This window comes from Uranotaenia lowii, chromosome 3, assembly GCF_029784155.1.
Source record: "Uranotaenia lowii strain MFRU-FL chromosome 3, ASM2978415v1, whole genome shotgun sequence".
Lineage (NCBI taxonomy): Eukaryota > Metazoa > Arthropoda > Insecta > Diptera > Culicidae > Uranotaenia > Uranotaenia lowii.
This window is the reverse complement of record NC_073693.1, coordinates 79,230,106-79,249,608: the sequence shown is the minus strand read 5'-3', so window position 1 is coordinate 79,249,608 and position 19,503 is coordinate 79,230,106. Positions and strand designations below refer to the sequence as shown.

Below are 19,503 nucleotides of genomic sequence, written 5' to 3'. Positions count from 1 at the left end.
AAAGATTTTGTTCTTAATTTTTTGTGAATTAATTAATCGACTTTTTTCGGCAAGTTTTCAAATGATTAAATCTTTTTTGCTTTTATTTTCACAAACTTTTTTACTTGTGTTTAGCATAAGGTTACCAGAATTTTTAAGCATGTATCTGGGCTATTAAATCTAAAAAGTTGGCAAAATTCGGGCCCAAACCCAGGAATTACTCAACAAAAATCGAGAAATAAAAAACTTTAAACATTTTTTTTCATCAAATTTGATTCGAAATAGTATAATAGGCTTGCAAAAAGCATTCATGTTTATTTTTATAAAACTTGTTCGAGAAATTTCGCTTTATATGCATAAATAAAAAAATTACTGTTTTTTTGTTTGATTTGACAAATAATAATGCAACTTACGCTTTTTCTAAATTTGAAGTCTAAACAATGACTGAAAACACAGATACAGCTGTTGCCGTAAAAATAAAGGAAATTTGGAATTGCTTCATTAAATTCGCTGTATCTTTGGTGATTTGTATTGAAAACTTTTGAAATTTGGTCCAAAAATGTAAAAATGTTTGATCTAGTGTCTGGCTCAGTTTCGTCAAAATCGATCAACGTGATCAAAAATTGTGCCGGTTTGAAAATGAGGTTCATTATTGTCCAACAGGCGATGTCATTCTTTCTTGGACGGATGTTTGTATGCAAAACATCGTAATCAAGGTTTTTTGGTTTTTTCTTTAACAAATTCGAAATTGATTACAAAGACTGATGTTAATTCATGTTAATTCAATTTTTAATTAAAATTCGGGCGACCGGTCCGGGCCAGGCTTTTCCCAAATTTTTTTTCAATTATGCGGGTAAATCCGGATCAAATTGGGCAATCTGACAAGCTCAGTTTAGCAGAGGGTTGCTTTTATCCTGAAAATTGCGTTAAGGTTCAACTTTTCTGTATGGTTTGAAAAAGAAAACAATAACAGCAGTATGTTACTAGAAACTTTTGAAAATTTTGAATCAATTCAATTATGGGTAGTTTAATGAAAGCATTTTTAAGTGCTTAGATCTTGAGATATCTCAAGAGAGATATCTTGAATGTGAAAAAAAAAATCGATTTTGAACCGATAAATCTGATTTAAAATTGTGCCTGGCTTTATTTTTTGGATCATTTTTGTCCGAATCTGATTTTTTTTTCTGTATGATATTTTAACCAAACCTTTTTTACTTATTACTTCATAAGATGTCCCTTTAGAAATGTCATTTATATGCTTGCAGTGGAGTGGAGCATAAAGCCCTTAGCTTGCCATAAATAAAGTTTTCTATTTTTTAGTACTTCTTAATATGTAATAAATTATAAATCTCATATTGAGCTGATCATTGTTATCTTAATTAGAGATCAGTGAAATTGTTCAAGAAACACATCACCTAAATTGATCAAAATAACTGCAATATTTTGAGATCTGTAATATTAGAATAAAAACTAAGAAGTACAATCAAAGTTCATTTTATGATTATGAATAAATGAACAATTTTAATTGGTAAAATCTTTTTAAGAACTCTCACAAGATTTTTTTTAAAGTTTAATAGATTATTGACCTTACCTCTGAAAAAATGATCCTCGAAATATCCAAAATCCGCAGGTGGTGTCCTTGGTCAGCGGCATATCCTTGAACATTTCCTCGATATCATCCGGTAGCATTTTCTGAAACTCGGGCTCATATTTGCCTTTCTCATCACTTTTTGTGTACACAATATCATACTTCCGTTCTTCGTGACATTCTGTGTATTGTTGATTCAGAAGATTTTTCTCCAGCACATTTGCACCACAACCGTTTGTCGTTTTCTCCTGATTTCCCATCTCGGGACACTCTTTTTCCGACCCCATTTTTTGGCGTTCACTTTCGAGGCAGCGTTTCAAAACACATGTAGGGGTTAAATCTTCAACAATTGTTATCCCGCTGTGTTAAGACACTTTTTTACTCATTAAAATAAAAAAAAGCTTAATTTCGAAAAGCGCCAACAATCACACTCAGCCATTCACCGTGGGCCTACCATCATATTTGAACCGTTTCCCCCACCGTTCTAGCTAAAAACATCCCTGGAGTATGTTTGACACACATCAGTTCATTTGCAAACCGCACCGCAAATGTCAATTTCGGCACACGACGTCGACGTTGTCTTCAGTTTCTGAAAAAAGCGTAATCCTTCCCTGACGATTCGGTAAGAAGGATGGGGTGTTATTCTTGCTCCTTGATTCCAAACGGACTCCGTCAAGTGGAAAAGATTGGTGATGATCGCGGCCCGAGCACCGACATATGTGACAGCAATTTTCACGCTTGTAGTCTCTTTTATAATTTAATTACTGATTAACCGTGAGGAGCGATGGCGCGAGTATTAGTGAGGTGGGAATGGGTGGGAATGCAAGCTGCTGTTTTAACGGCTTATGTAGAGGATCTGGAAAATCTTGAAGCGTCTTGCCAAGCTTGGGCGACTCACTTATGGGAGGGGCACCATCTGAAAATCTGATTTCGTTACAGTAGTTTTTTTTTTATTTTTCGAAAAGATAATGAAATTGTTTAAGCATGTAAAAAAGATCATCGAACCTTGGTGGGAAATGATCTCACACTTTCTATCAATGTTTTAACGTCAAATGCCATATTTGAAACTACCACAAGAGAATCTAGTTGTTATCCAGTTATTATGGTTTTTAAAGTGATCCAGATTGCCTTCAGGGACCATAAAATAGGCTTCCAGAGGGGCATTGAGCGCCGTTCTGGATTTTGGGGGACGTTTAATGACCTTAGAGGCTATGAGAAAAAATCTGATCCAACATTTTTACTAGTTTTAAAAAAAAGGTTGAAATGAAATGAAAATTCGTATGTTCAGTAAGCAACCGTATACTGATTTTCAAAAAAAAAATGAACCTTAAAACAAACTCATAAGGTACCAAGAGTGGTTACACTAAGTCGATTTGGGGTCATTTTTCAATTTCTCAAACCTTGGGTACTTAAAAGCTTTTTTTGGTTCATAACTCATCCATGATTATTTAAAATCGTTTTCACGAGTAAATTTGAACTTTTATGTTTGTACGGGAAAAGAGAATATATTGCTCTGAGCAATCGACAAACATTTTTTTATCTTCTGTAGAATCGAGTCTGCTAATGGTTTTTGTGCCGATTTATAGAATTCTCCAATAGACCTTTTCCACTAAAAAACTTTTTCGAAGACCGTTACTTCGTATCTTATTATGTAAACAAGTTATTAGCTGTTGAATAGGTTTTGATATGTCTTTTGGCATTGAAAATCGATCAATTTTCCTGACATCACTGCTGGAGGCTATAGAAGTGTTGCTTGAAAAGTCGTTATTCAAAACCTTGTTAGGCCTCAGCAGTGATGCCAGTTGAATTAATTGTTTTTAATGCCAAAAGACATATCTACCCCTATTCAATAGCAAATAACTGTTTTGTCTAATCAGATAATAAATAACAGTCTTCGACAAAGTTGTTCAACGGAAAATTTCCTAGAACTTATAAATTTGTACAAAACTAATAAATGATTATTTATTATTGATCTGAGGTAATTTAGATATTTCTTTATTTTAATTTAACTCCCGGCGTCACTGGCCCGCAGCAAAATTATCTCAGCAAGGAAGAGATTGCCCCACCATGAAGAGCCAGAATCTACATATAGTAGGCATTATTATCATCTCAAACTTTTCTGCTGCACTACCCACTATCTACTGATTATAAATAATGGTCACTCGCGCCCAGACGTGGAAGATTCTTTTGAAATTCCACAACCATCATACGGCGACGAAACGGCCGGCGTTGTGAAAGTTGTCCAATGACTGATAAGAGACACCCCCGTTAGTGAAGAGGCTCACTAATCTGCCCTGGAGGACCCAATAATCGTTGTCTTTCGTCTTCCAGTAGGTACCTATAGACTATCGATCTATCGGTTCGTTGAAGAAGAAGTTGCAATTTCGATTGAAGAATAGTGTAGGTTCTGTTCCGGATCCATCCAGTTTGTTTGATAATTTATGAATAGTTGCAAACGTGGATCAAATTTCTTCGGAAAAAACAGCGAAAATTGGTAGATCGGCGCCCTTCCACCTTCTCCTTGTGATCTCTCAACGCCCACTTGGGGGCGGTAGAGAACACTGCTCTTATAAAAAAAATTGAAAAAGGCGTACCTACCTAAGTTTGGAATAACTATTAAAAAACTGTTCTCTACTTAGATTAGAAAAAAAGCCAGCAGTAGCTGTTGATATATCCTCAATTTGTTATCTGTTGGTTCATCGATGAAGTAGTCTGAATCGTTCAATTGGTCAAAGTTTTGTGTCATTGCGATTAAAGATTTTCAACTCAATGTGGAATACTAGCGTGACTAGAATGAAATATCGAGTAGTTTTGGTCTAAATTTATCGCTAAGCTTGCACTAAATCTACCTTTGGTAATTTCTTGATGAAAATCAGTTATAAAAATTTATTTCAAATATATACTTTTTTCAGCTGAAAAAATCCAATACAAAAACTTTAAATGATTTCGAATATAAATTTATTCCTTTATCACTCTGGCTCTCACTCTGTCACTCTGGATCGTATTAAATGTCGTCTGAAGTCAATTTTAATCGGATATGATAGAAAGTCCGCCATGTTTGTAAATTTTCAAATGATTTTGCTCCAGCGCGGGTTCAAGTGAGGAAAACACCGTCATTTTTTCACTGCATCCAGATGGCTTAAAATCAGATGGGAACTGAGTTATAGTAACCAAGTGTGAGAACTGGAAATATTGGCACTGCAACGATTTGAAGGCAATTAAAGCAAAATTCTGCGCTCTCTAGCATTCTTCCGATAATAATAATAAAAATAAAGATTATTCGTTTTCTTCATGTAACATAAGATGAGTACATTTTTTCTGATTTGTTAAAATTGGGTTTATTTTCTTGTTATTTTAAACACTGAAAAATATTTCGTTTCTGGCAAACTTTTATACCTTACTATAAAAATAACTGTTGACTATCTTTGTTGATTCCGGCTCTGGAAGAGTTAGGAGTTGTTCCGGCTTCTCTTTGGAAGTTGGGAACGGTTTACTAACAAATTTCGGTTTAGATTGTGGGTTATCCAATCGTAGAGTAACGAATTGGAAGATAACAATTTGTAGATAATTGAGAATTAGAATGACAATTATTTTAGCAAACTAATGAACTTACACAGTAAACGAAAATTACCAAGTTCGGTTATTTTTTTACCGAAATCCTTACATGTGCACCCATAGAAGATGTTGCAGAAATCCAATGCCTTTTTAGCAAATCTCTGTGCCGATAATGCTCTGAAATGTGCACTGTGCCGAAGACGGTATGTTTGAAAAACCGTAACTGGCATAAGGACTCGGCTTCCAACCAAAATTATTCATGACCACTACATTCAAGCGAAACAAGAAAAACATTTAATGGGATTTCGTTCCTATTGGATAATCCATCCCAGAAACAAGAAAATAAAAATAACAACCACAGCGCCGTTGGGAGATTCGAACTCATATCGTGATTTACATCGTCTTGCCAGTCCGACATCTTAACCAGTGTACTATTTGAACTTCATGCAAGATGAGGGCTATTTGTCATAGGCTTTCTGCCACCGATCAATCACAAAAAAATAACGCACGACGGAGGCTTCCCGGCGTTTGGCCTCCTTTCAAGGTATTCCTTTGTTTTGGATGGAAACGGGAAGGGGAACGGGAAACGGGAAACCCATTGAATGAGAACTGTGCTTCGCTTACTGTCTGCTATTACATACACACGCTACATATACACAGCTGCTAAAGCCGGGCAGCTTGGCCGGTAATTGTTTGCCGGTGAATTGAAGGAATGTTTTTGTTGTTGCTTTTGCTACATACACACGCACAGCTTGGCCGTGGTTGTTTGCCGGCGGATTGAATTGAAGGAATATTTTTGTTGTTGCTTTTGCTACACACGCGTTTGCCGGCAGATTAAATTGAAGGAATATGTTTGTTGTTGCTTTTGCTACACACGCACAGTGCTCGGTTCGCTGGCTGCCTGGTGTTGGCCTGTATTTATTTCTATCCTTCTTCGTCTTGTGATGCGATAGGGAGGGACGTGAATTCGTTTTTATTTTGTTTCTTTCAGACATACGCAATTCGGTTAACTTGGGAGGTTAATGCCGGTGGGAGCAAATCGAATCAGCACCGGTCGCGTTATCTTCTTGTACCGATGATGCTATGTAATTGACTACACGCCATTGGCACAGAGGCTGAATTTTGGGTGTGTAAATCGTTAAACTGTTAGGTCATTTTTTCGGTAAAAAATAAACGAACATCGGTAAATAGATTCTTCATTTACCGATGTTAGTTTATTTTTTAACCGAAAATATTCCCGAACAGTTTATCGATTTACACATGTTAGGATATCGGTAAAAAAATTACCGAACTCGGTAATTTTCGTTTACTGTGTAGGTAGGTTTAACAATTTTCAAATAAATCTCACCGATATCGATTCTGTCCTAACCAATTCACTTAGGAAATCGTTGGAATTATATGGTAGATATAAGGCTTTATAAAATATTAACAAATTATAACCGTATACTTCCAGATTTTAGAAATGTTAACAAATTTACTGAAAAACAAACGTGGTGATCCGCTCAGATTAAGGAAAGAAGTGAAAGAGTGACGTTGCTTTTTCATCTTCCATCTTATTCGCTGATGGTTGTCCCTTGTGGCGCTTTCTGCTCGACTGAGGAAGGGTTGCCAGCCATTCCGTTAGCTACAGTCTTATCGATGCAAATCTTATTATAGAAGTTTTTCCCAGGTCAACGAGTAGCGGATAAACATAGCATTTGAACAATTTTAAAATAGTCTAAACATCAAGTTCCTCGAGGAGAGATTTAACTGTTTCAAAGATCCATAAATTTTTACACACTGTTTATTGACTAGCCTGTTCCATAATAATTCCCGGACGAAAATGATGCCAAGATTTTCAGCGTAATCGGCGAAAAATATCCCAGAATTTGCCAGAGAAAACGTAGGGATATAAATTTTTCTGTTGGATCTACTGAAACATAGAGCCTTGGTTTAAGCTAGGTTAACAGGTAGAAAATTCTGAACAGACCATTGATTGGTTTTTCCTAAGTCGCCAACAGCTTTCATTGCACAGTGGTCCAGAAATGAAATTTAGCGGGAAACAATTATTTGCGCTCTTGCCTTAGGTTTAAGACATTTGGTGTGCAAGACAAAGTTGTACAACGTTACAAGGCGCTACTTTTGAATGAAACTTTTTCAGGGTGGTTCATAAAACTCCTTAGATACGAAAATTATTTTTTTACTGTAATGAGATAGTGCTATATTATGTTCAGCAATTATGTAGAACAACATAATTGATGAAACTTTGTACAAGACTTTGAATGTTTATCGATTAACGTTTAGGTTTTATGATGATTTTTCGTGTACAAGTTTGGGTGGTCCTACAAAAACAAGTTTTTTTGTTATAACTTTGTTGGGTATCAACTTATCAAAATCATGTGTTTGGCAAGTATTCAGCAAATCATTATGCGCATCTTTTGTAGAAAACAGATTTCTAGTATCTGCTTTTGATTCGCAGTTATCATGAATTTTGTGTTCAAAAGTGGCCGTTTTGTATGAGCCGTAACTTCAAATGGAGTCAACCGAAAAATTCAAACTTTAATTTCGTTTGAAAGAACATGTTAAAATCTACATTATATCGAAAAACTGGAGAGGTGTTTTTTGTTTAAAGCTTTTTATTTACATTTGAACTTGACCAAAATTGCCATTTTTCATATAACAAAATATATCACTTTTGCTCTGCGACATGGAATTCTTCTTTGCGTTCGCACCCTTAGTCAACAATTCTAAATTTTTTAGCACTACAAAAGCAGAGTTTCCTATTCATAACCTTTTGTAAAAAATTGGAAAGACTAACATAGCCAGAGGGGCACAAATGAAAAAAAAATCAGGATTGATTATAATAATTATTAATGTATAAAACCATAAACTGTAAAAAAAAATTAATTACTAACTAACCAACAAGGAAGTCTTGAATTGTATTTTACTTAGAAGGAGAAGTTATTATTCACTTATGTCCTTTTGACTATGAAAGCCAGTTTTGGTTTCTCCGGTGATCATTTTGATCAAAACCAAGGAAACCACACAGTTTTCATTTCAAAAGTTTCGATTATTCGCGATGAACGTTCAAAGGAAAGTTATTGTTGTTCACTGGCTGAAGGGGTCTAGTGAAAAAGATGTGGTTGAAGTTCTGTTAAAAATGGATCCGAAGCTTTCGAAATTAACGTTGAAAAAGAAATTAAGTATTGAGAAGTTGAAATTTTCGAAACTCTGGGAGAAAAGTAATCGTAACCGAAGTCGATTTGAAAAGCTGAATGCGGACTGGCTTCTTGCTCAGATACACTTTCCGTTAGCTACAAAACAAGGAAGAACATCGCAAAACTTCTCCGAAAGCTGCCGAAAAACTAAACTGAAAAAAGTTAGAGAGTTGCAATCAAACCTTACGACGGAAGAGCTGGGATTTCTTACGGCATCATGTATGAGGGCTGAAGGACATCGCCTAGCAGGACAAGCTGTAGAAACTATTTCCGGCAATCCAGTTAATGGTTTTCTTAACCTACCGAGCGCAGGAGATCAAATGTTACACCAATGTCTGAAGAAAAAGGTATTGGTTACATCTGTAGAAACAATTTGAGTTAAGCTCAATACGTGGATACTCGTATGACAAGCCTTAATGACGTGTTGATTTGATTTTCCATGTCGCAGAGCAAAAGTGATATATTTTGTTATATGAAAAATGGCAATTTTGGTCAAGTTCAAATGAAAATAAAAAGCTTTAAACAAAAAACACCTCTCCAGTTTTTCGATATAATGTAGATTTAAACATGTTCTTTCAAACGAAATTAAAGTTTGAATTTTTCGGTTTGCTTCATTTGAAGTTACGGCTCATACAAAACGGCCATTTTTGAACACAAAATTCATGATAACTGCGAATCAAAAGCAGATATTAGAAATCTGTTTTCTACAAAAGATGCGCATAATGATTTGCTAATTACTTGCCGAACACATGATTTTGATAAGTTGATACTCAACAAAGTTATAATAAAAAAAAACTTGTTTCTGTAGGACCACCCTAACTTGTACACGAAAAATCATCATAAAACCTAAACGTTAATCGATAGACATTCAAAGTCTTGTACAAATTTTCATCAATTATGTTGTTCTACATAATTGCTGAACATAATATAGCACTATCAGGTATCAGGTATCAGAATGGGGGTAGGCTTAATAGCGGCACGTTATCCAAACATACGGGAAAATTGTGCCTAGCCTTTTTTTTTATCCAAGATTTCATCATTTACCTGAGAAACCTGAAAAACCTATAAAAGGAAGAAATAAATTCAATCTATTTAAGATGGCATAAAGCCTTTCCACTAGGGATTATTAGCATTAAAGCTCTTTTCTACATTCGGTAAGGAATGATAGAATGTTTTTTAAGTTTAATTTCTTAAACTCAGATTCGCTTAAAGCATAAGATCCCAGAGTACGAAAACGTAGTCTGGCAAATGAGGGACAGTTACATATAAGATGGAAGGGATCTTCCACATCTGATTCACAACTACCACATACTGGAGATTCAGCACGCTGAATGTTGTGCATGTGATAGTTGAGTTTACAATGACCGGAGAGTGCTCTGATCAAGATGCTGCAATGAGATTTATTTAAAGTTAATAAGTAACTCGATATGATTGGAGATGGTTTTTCTAAAAATAATTTAGTTTGACGACAAGTGTCCAACTCTTCCCAGTATCGTTCATGCTGGTTAGAGGACCAAGTTTGAATTTGGTTTCTGAACCAACATGGTGATATTGGGACAGCCGGCTCTGGTCCGTAAAATTCCTTTTCCGACCCAGCTCTAGCGAGTTCGTCGGCGCATTCGTTTCCAAAAATTCCCTTATGTCCGGGTACCCATAGAAGGTTTAATCCATTGCCTTCAGCAAGTTCTTCGATTGCTTTCCGGCATGTGATTACCAGTTTTGATCTAGAACTGGAAGCACTGAGTGATTTGATAGCTGCTTGGCTATCTGAACAGAAATAAATTGTTCTGAACATAATCTTCTTTTGAAGTGCAATTTGCACTCCATACATAATAGCATATAGCTCAGCCTGAAAGACTGTACAATATTTTCCTAGAGGTTGAGCATGTTCTATGTTCAACTCGTGACAGTAAATTCCTGCACCTGCACGGCCGTTTGATAATGAACCGTCAGTATAGAATACAATATGAGAGGACATTTGGTCCTCTACGAAACCTGATAACCATTCTTGAGGAGAAGGAAATTTGACTTTAAACCCCATGTAGGGAAAACTACTCGAGAGTGTTAAATCGTTTGGCGCTAGATTAAACTTGTTTAATCTAACTAATTCAGGCCACACATTTGTATGACTCGATGATCTTTCGATATTTCCTGACAGCCAGAGACCAACTGCCTGTAGACGAAAAGCACACGAGAAGGCTTCCTGTTTTAGGAACAAGTGTAGAGGTTTGATAGAAAACAGAGCCTCTAGTGCTGCAGTAGGAGTTGTAGTGAACGATCCGGACATCCCCAAAAGACACATTCTTTGAAGGTGATTTAGTTTAGTCCGAACGGTTGCAACTTCTCCTTTCTGCCACCACACTGGACACCCATAGGCCAGAATTGGTCTTACTATTGTGGAGAAAATCCAGTGAATATGTTTGGGTTTGAGTCCCCAGTTTTTTCCGATTGCACGTCGGCATTGTCCGAAGGCCATGCATGCTTTTTTGATTCTGAATTCGATGTGATCAGACCAGTTTAATTTGGAGTCAAGAATGACACCCAAATATTTAACTTGATTAGACACGGTGATTTCGGAACCATAAAACAGCAGAGGGCGCACCCCGCGGGTGATACGTTTTTTAGTAAATAAAACAATATTAGTTTTTAGAGGATTAACTGAAAGTTGTACATGAGAACACCATCGATCAACAGAGCGCAGAGCTTGTTGCATTAAATCAAATAATGTGCTTATGCACAAACCTCTTACCAGCAGAAGATAATCATCTGCGAATCCATAGGTTGGTATTCCACGGTCATTGAGTTTTCTCAACAAGCCGTCTGCAACTAGGTTCCACAAAAGAGGTGATAGTACACCTCCCTGTGGGCAACCACATGTGCTAACTTTTGTAATTGAAGCCTGTCTTAAAGACGAATGAAGATTCCTGTTACTTAGCATTGCGCTAATCCAGTTACTTATAACACTAGGCACTCCATGAAGTAGTGCCGCATCCATTATTGATGTAAACGAGACATTATCAAATGCTCCTTCTATGTCTAGAAATGCTCCTAGACATGATTCTTTCTGTGAAAAACTATTTTCAATATTATGTACTACGTTGTGCAGAAGAGTTAATGTTGATTTTCCTGTTTGGTATGCATGTTGTGTCGCATTAAGCGGATGTTGGACAAGGCATTCTTGCCTGATATGATGATCAATTAAACGTTCAAGTGCTTTTAATAGAAATGAACTTAGACTTATAGGACGAAAGCTTTTGGCTTCGTCGTATGATGATCGTCCCCCTTTAGGGATGAATTTCACGGCTATCTGCCGCCAAAGTTTAGGAATATATCCATGAGCAAAACTGCTTATCATTATTTTTCTTAATATGTGTTTGAAATGATCGAAACCTTTTTGAAGCAAAACTGGAAATAAACCGTCACTTCCAGGAGATTTGTATTGAGCAAAACCATCGATTGCCCATTTGATCGATTCTGTAGTAACTATTTTCCGAGCAAAATGCAAGGAATCTAGACTTCCAGAAAAGAACTCAGGCTCTATCGATGAATCTTGATCAACACATCCTGGAAAGTGAGTATTGAATAGACAACTTAATGTTTCTTCGTCGTTTGATGTATAATCACCACTAGGGGTTTTAAGGTATGAAACCTGATAATCTTTTGATTTGGCTAAGACTTTATTTAACCTACTTGCTTCGTGCAAGCTTGAAATGTTTGTGCAGTAGCTCTGCCAACTTGAGCGTTCGGCAGCTCTTGTTGCTTTCCGGTAAGCTCTGCGAGCCAACTTGAAAGCATCAAAACCTTCCGTGCGCCTTCGGTTCCAAGAGCGTCTGCAGTTTTTTCGTAATTTACTGAGATTTGAGTTCCACCATGGTGTACTGTTTTTGTTGAATTTCAACGTTCGTAAGGGACACGCTTCTTCATAAGAATTCAAAATAATTTCGGTGGTTTTTGCAACCACTTCATCCAACTCAAGAGGAGTAGTAATTTCAGGTGTATATCCATGAAATTTAGTAGCAAGATGCTCCAAATATAGATCCCAATTAGTTGTTCTTGGGTTTCTGAATGTAATTGTTTCTAAAAACTCACCTGAGTGTTCAAAATAGATAAACCTGTGGTCAGAAATCGATTCTTCGTTAGGCACATGCCAATTTGAAATTTCCTGAGAAATTGTTCTAGAACAAAGTGTGATGTCAATCACCTCTTCTCTGTCACACCTAACAAAAGTTGGTTTATTTCCTACATTTAGAATTTCTAAATCAGTGCTGCTTAAATATTCCATTAAATTTAAGCCTCTCAGATTGATATCTGAGCTACCCCATACAAAATGATGGGCATTGGCATCACAGCCAATTACAAGAGGTATATTTTGTGATTCACAGAATGAAATGACATTTTTTAAATCATCCGTAGGGGATGATTGTTCATATGGTGAGTATGCTGAACAGTAGACGTATTTTCTATCAGGCAGCGAAACCTGAACGACGCAAGTATCTCTTGTTGTTAGATTGGGTATAAGTGTTGCATTTAAAGAATTGTTTATCAATATACATGCACGAGGCATTATTCGAGCATTAGTCATTCCAATTACACTGAACACAGTAAAGTTTGGTTTGAGCAAATTCCCTAAGTAAAATGTTCCATTTCGGAAATAGGGTTCTTGGACCAAGGCGATTGATGCAGTTCCATTAAGGATTAAACGACATAAGTTCAGTGTAGCGGTTCTTTTGTGCTGCAGATTTATCTGTGCAACCTTAATAGAAAGCATTTCTATCAAAGAATTCCACACATATTCCCATCACACACAAGAACCCCTGCACCTTCATATCGAAGCATGAAGCGGGGTATCCCATACAGGATGAAAATTTTAAAATCGTGTGTATAATCTGAATCCCGCGAGTTGCCAGGAAAAATACGGCCCTTTGCACCAGTGCCTGGCTATAGTGCAGACCTTAACAACGTTCTGCTTAAGATAGGATTATTATACACCCTCCTACCCCCACTTTGGGGCCCGCAGGCACAGAACCACCTTGAAGCGGGTGTTTACAAAATTTAGGAGAATACAACTCGTGCATGCACATTAATAGCAATAAGCACAATTGGTGAATCCTCCCTGAAGAAACTTGGCTTGTAACCAAGCCAAGGTTCCCCCCTCCCAATGTGATAGTCGCATTTGAAGAATGACTAACGCATATGGGAAGTACTGGATAAGTCGACTTTTACGACGTGGACCAGTATCCCAGTGGTAGTATTCTATAAGCCGCCACCACACAGCAACACAGCAGTATGACAAGCCTTAATGACGTGTTGATTTGATTTTCCATGTCGCAGAGCAAAAGTGATATATTTTGTTATATGAAAAATGGCAATTTTGGTCAAGTTCAAATGAAAATAAAAAGCTTTAAACAAAAAACACCTCTCCAGTTTTTCGATATAATGTAGATTTTAACATGTTCTTTCAAACGAAATTAAAGTTTGAATTTTTCGGTTTGCTTCATTTGAAGTTACGGCTCATACAAAACGGCCATTTTTGAACACAAAATTCATGATAACTGCGAATCAAACGCAGATATTAGAAATTTGTTTTCTACAAAAGATGCGCATCATGATTTGCTAATTACTTGCCGAACACATGATTTTGATAAGTTGATACTCAACAAAGTTATAATAAAAAAAAACTTGTTTCTGTAGGACCACCCTAACTTGTACACGAAAAATCATCATAAAACCTAAACGTTAATCGATAGACATTCAAAGTCTTGTACAAATTTTCATCAATTATGTTGTTCTACATAATTGCTGAACATAATATAGCACTATCTCATTACAGTAAAAAAATAATTTTCGTATCTAAGGAGTTTTATGAACCACCCTGAAAAAGTTTCATTCAAAAGTAGCGCCTTGTAACGTTGTACAACTTTGTCTTGCACACCAAATATCTTAAACCTAAGGAAAGAGCGCAAATAATTGTTTCCCGCTAAATTTCATTTCTGGACCACTGTGCATTGTCTGAACAGAAATATAATTTTACATCATCAGCAAACATCTTAACGCTAAAGTGTTTTGAAATAGATGGCAGAACATTTATGAAAAGATAAAGCAGCACTGGTCCTAAAATCGATCCTTGAGGTATGCCAGACTCAATAAAAGTGAATATCGAAAAACAACCATCTATTAATACTTATTGGACCCGTCCTTGAAGGTATGAATAATCATTTTAGCTGCATAACCAGAAAAGTAAATTTGTAAATAATTTTTTCAATCAGCTTCTAATGGCACACCCTATCGAAAGCATTTTTTAAATCTATGAGTAGCAGGAAGGTTTATTCTTTTTTATTAAAAGGGGATGGCAATGTCATTGTGAACTTTCATCATGATAGTTTCAGTTCTATGATTTGCTCTAAAACCTGATTGATTGTTGCTGAAAAGTCAGTAGAAACTGATGATTTCTTGGAACTGTTTAAGCCCAAACTTTTCTATAGGAACGAATAAGGTGTCAGATTGTGCCCAATTGGTGTAGTTTTCATCGCTTTTCAGTCAACAGATCGTGGTCTAGAGGATAGCATCCTTGTCTTCTAAGCCAACGTTCATGAGACCGAATCCCGGTCGTGACATAACCTGGCACACATAGTATGATGAAGGTTGGCGGTTTTAGAATTAGTGAAATGCTAGCCGTGTAAACCTTGGAATTTTACGCCTCAATGATGCAGCACATGCATGTAGATAGATCTTTTCAAGGGAACATAGATTGCACTTGGAGGTTCTACCGAGATATGTAATGCCACAATAGCTTAACTTAATGGTCGCAGTTGACTCTCTCCCCAACAGGGAAAATTGCTGTTGAAAGAATCGGAATTCAGGTTTATATTTGCCTTCTACTTGGTAGGTAAATGCTGTTTTTTCAACTTTCATACGATCAATTTATAATGTAAAAGGAACGTATATAAAAACAGCAAAAGAATTTACCGTTAAACGGGGTAAGATTGATCACTTTTTTTTCAATATTTCTTGATTATTTTTTCTGTTAAGGGGAATGTGGCATGTTTTATATTTATAAAACCAGTACTGAACTCCTAAAAACGTAAAACATGGTTGCAGAAATTTATAAGATTACTTTAAATTTGATTTAAAAATCGATTTCGTCCTTGTTTAGAATTTGATGCTTTGGGGTTTCAATCTCTGTTTTGACGGTTTTAACTAGTTTTTCTGATCATAAAGGGTAAATATTCTACCTTGAATTTTCACAACTCGCCGAAATGCCAAAAATTAAATAAGATCATAAAGGGTACAAATCACCTTCATAATACTTACAAATACAAGTAATTGATAAACTAAGGCAGTTCGTGTGTTAAGGCCAATCAACGAAAAATGGACAATGATGCTGCATAAATTAAAAGGTCAAATTTTTTATCATTACTTATAAAATTTTAACTACACAAAAACTTGTACCGGATGACACTGTGAAGACTTTTATGGAGGAAATCAAGCGAAAATGCGTTCAGTTTTACATTCATGGCTCCATCGATTAACTTTTCTTTTGATTTTTGAAGTAAATATATATTTAAAACAACCCTGAATTTTGGTTTGATTTAAACATTATAAATAAATGCTACGATAGCAAGAGCCCAAAGGAACTTTTGCGATGAGCTGTAAAAATCGTACCGTGATTTTTTAATGGTTTCTCAATTTTGATGATTTTATTTATCACTAGTTGGTTATTGAATAATTGAATATTTCATATTGTACAATCAGGAATTATGCTGAATCAAGTTTGCGACACGGTTGATATGTGAGATGCTTATAACTATTACCTAAGCAGATTATCAAGATACTCAACCATGAATTCATTCTATCTCAAAATAAAAAAAAATATATGCAGATAAATGCTATCCAGCAAATCTTTTGGTTGATACAGCTTCTGTAGGTTGGAATAAAATTATTTTGTATAATGTTTTACGACAGTGGTTGACAAAAAGTGAAATTTTGTGAAACTACAAAAAAAAAATAATTCGAAAATTCACCCCAGATTATGAAAATATTAAAATGTTGGATTCATGAGATTTTAGTTCATTTACATTAGCATCGCAATCAAGTTCAAAGATAATTTTATTTTTCAAGCAAACTGTGCATGAAATGATCCTTAATTTTAGCAACTTTTGTTGATTCGCCCGTTATCAGAAAGAAGAAAAACATTCATTCTCATCCGACAGATCTTCTTATGAGATGTACTTTTCTTTGGGTAGGAATTTGCATAAATCACAACGCCACATTCACAAGCCAGCCATCCAGCCAGCATCTTCACATCCCAGACGCCTCTCTCTTCGTTTGGCCACCAGTCACACTTGTATTATTTTTTCCAATCTCTCTTCATATTAACATAGGTATGAAACTTTTGGAAGAGCGTCCAGCCCTCCGCATTTGTTATTTGCGTTTGTCACGGTTCGCAAAGACGTTATCACACAGGATCATAAATTTCACCAGGAATGATTTGCTGCAGCTTTGTGGCTTTTGATAAACAGCAAATGGAGAAACGTCGAGTGAGGATTTCATGACTAGACAAATCCTGCGCTAAGACCTGGGCACAACTTGCAGTTTCCCTTTCCCTGTTCACTTGCCGTTTAAGTAATTTGTTAAAGTTTTTCTCGGAAATATTAGCAAAACATTAAGTTTGCTGGGGCCTATTCAAATAGCACTCAATTGATTCACTATTTCGCTGAAGCACTGTTGGGAACTATTCACTTGATTGATTACAAGTAGGAATTGATTCAAGAAATACCGACTTCCAAGGCCGCCACGAAACGGTTCAATTGCAACCTGCTGTGATGCGTACGCGATCCGGGATGAAAATGATCTGAGATAATCCCAGACCTAAGAATACGGATAACGTCTTTCTTGTTCATTCTGAGACATCTTCGTCATCGTTGTCATCATCAGCGCTTTATCGTGTAACCTGCAAAACTACTCTCGCTCTATATATCTGCCTAATTCAATCAGCCTCAATTTAGGATTGGCATTGCCCGGTTCGTAGGTTCTGGAGAATTTTTGTTTATTGTACTGAAAGTTATAGTACACCCGGCTTTTGATTTGCGTAGTTTCTAAATTTAGTCGTTTATTTGCAAAACAAAATAATAAATTTATTTGGTGAGGTCTGGAATTCAATCGGAATCGAGTCCCAGAGGATAAGGATCAATGAAATGAAAGTCTTGAATGATCTCTTTATTTTCAAATTTGAGGAATGGATATTTCAAAGGTTAAGTATAAGATGTCATTAAAAAGGATTACCTTTACTATGAACAGAAAATCGCAGTTTTCGCGGGATTGAAAAGCTACAAACAACCCAGCTTACATGATATCGTAGTAGATATGATGATCCAAATTGACTATTAAGACATTTCAATAACCATCGTAAACACGTTGATACTGAGTGGTTTTCTATCATTCATTTACGACAAGCTTTGCCCGAAAGAAGTTGAATCGGGTATAGGGTGTCCACGATGAATTTGCCACACACAAAATTGATTCGCAAAATTCGAGTTTTCATCCGATTGCCATAAAATTTTCAGGGATTTACAACTAACTATTAAACTTCATTTTACCATTTTACTCGAATTTCATTTACAATCCATACGCAAATGCCCGCACCTTGGCCTTAACCCTGGCCATAAGATTCTGCACAACCTGTGAATCAACCGTTTTTTGCATGTAAACCTATACTTTCTTCAGTTCCTCGACTGTCTTCACTACCTTAGGTCGTTTTAGAAGGTGCTGCTTCATAATCGCCCAGTACTTCTTGATTGGGCGGAACTCCGGAGTGTTGAACATTTTCAGCACGGAATTGACCTTATTGTCCACATACCACTTCAGCACGTCCTTGTAGTAGTGGCATGAGGCCAAATCCGGCCAGAAGATTACGTCTCGGTGGTCGAGTGGTTAGCGTGGTTACACGGTAAGCGCTGGTCCACTGATGGCATGGGTTCGATTCCCATCTCGGTACTGGGTGTTAAATGTTAATCTTAAGTTGTCCACGTCATTTATTCAGTCTGTAGAGCCTAAATCGGCTAAGACGGTGTATGTCTTTAAAGATTGTTGGGACGTTGTGGGCCTTCAGGAACGTACCTTGAACGTTCGAAGCTCAGCCTTAGTTTTGGCCTTCTGTACAAAACTTCGGCTTAGGTGCAGCTTCTTAGCCATATCCCGAACGTAGACGTTCAGGTTTCGGTTGAAGGCCCCAACTACGCGGCTTCACTTCTGGGCTTTCGACCGATGCGATGGTCAATTGTTTCTTGAACCGCTTAATAACTCGCGACACCGTGGAATTCGCGATTCCCAACATTTTAGCGATGGAACGATACGAGTGATCCTTGTTCTCGTGATGAATGCGCAAGATTTTATCACGCACGAGCTGTTCTTTCGACTCCATTTCCGCGAGTTTTTATCACATGACTTTAAAACTTGCAGGATGTAAACAATGCACTACGAACTAAATCCACCCAAATTTTCATTAAATTCTACCCAATGCAACGGTTAAAAAGTTAGAGCTATTTCATGGTGTGGTAATTCCATCGTGGACACCCTTTAGCAGTTTAGTCAATTTGTAAATATGTCTACAAAAAGTATAGAATATGCTAATTAGACATAAACTATTTGAGCTATCTAAAAGTGAACTGATTTACGATAAATGGGCAGTCCTTCAATTGACACTCTATCCGGTCTCTCCCTTTCTTCTTTTGACCGATTCGTAATAAGAAAATCTGAGCTATAGAGCTATAAATATTGTGGATCATATCAACTGATGAGTAGGCATCGTGGTAAGATATCAGACAGGGAATTCGAAGGACTGGAGTTCAAATCTCGGACAAGGATTTTTTTTGTTTTATTTGAATTACGTAACAACGTATAGGTATTTCTCTTTTTGTGGAGAAATCGAATCGTTGGAATCTTGTCCTTGTAGTAATATCGCAACTACTTTTATGGCTATTAAGTCTGTTTCACATAGAATCTGGTCGGATAAAATATACCATTTCTCCGCAAAGTAATAACGCACAACAAAAGTAAAAATGTCATTTTGTATGATGGCCAGAACTTCACCGGACCTTTGTGGGACCGAATGAATGGCAAAACCCTCTTCTGGAGACATTCTTCTTTGTAAACATTTCCATTCATTGTGTCCCCAGTGATGAAAAT

The 19,503-nt window shown here is 36.5% G+C and overlaps 1 protein-coding gene across 5 annotated transcripts in view; it reads right to left on the bottom strand.

The window, feature by feature from the left end:
* LOC129754661 (solute carrier organic anion transporter family member 74D) overlaps window positions 1-17,161 on the bottom strand; it is a 34,010-nt gene extending 16,849 nt beyond the window's left edge. The window contains exons 1-2 of one of the 5 annotated variants that reach the window (XM_055750842.1): window positions 17,100-17,161; window positions 1,571-1,927 (exon numbers count right to left, since the gene is read on the bottom strand). In XM_055750842.1, the coding sequence (XP_055606817.1) occupies window positions 1,571-1,854 (284 nt within the window). In that variant the 5' untranslated portion in view covers window positions 1,855-1,927; window positions 17,100-17,161. Of the gene's footprint in view, window positions 1-1,570; window positions 2,179-17,095 lie in introns of all 5 variants that reach the window. The other 4 variants (XM_055750839.1, XM_055750840.1, XM_055750843.1 and 1 more) reach the window with 4 other exon arrangements.
* Between the last annotated feature and the right edge of the window lie 2,342 nt (window positions 17,162-19,503).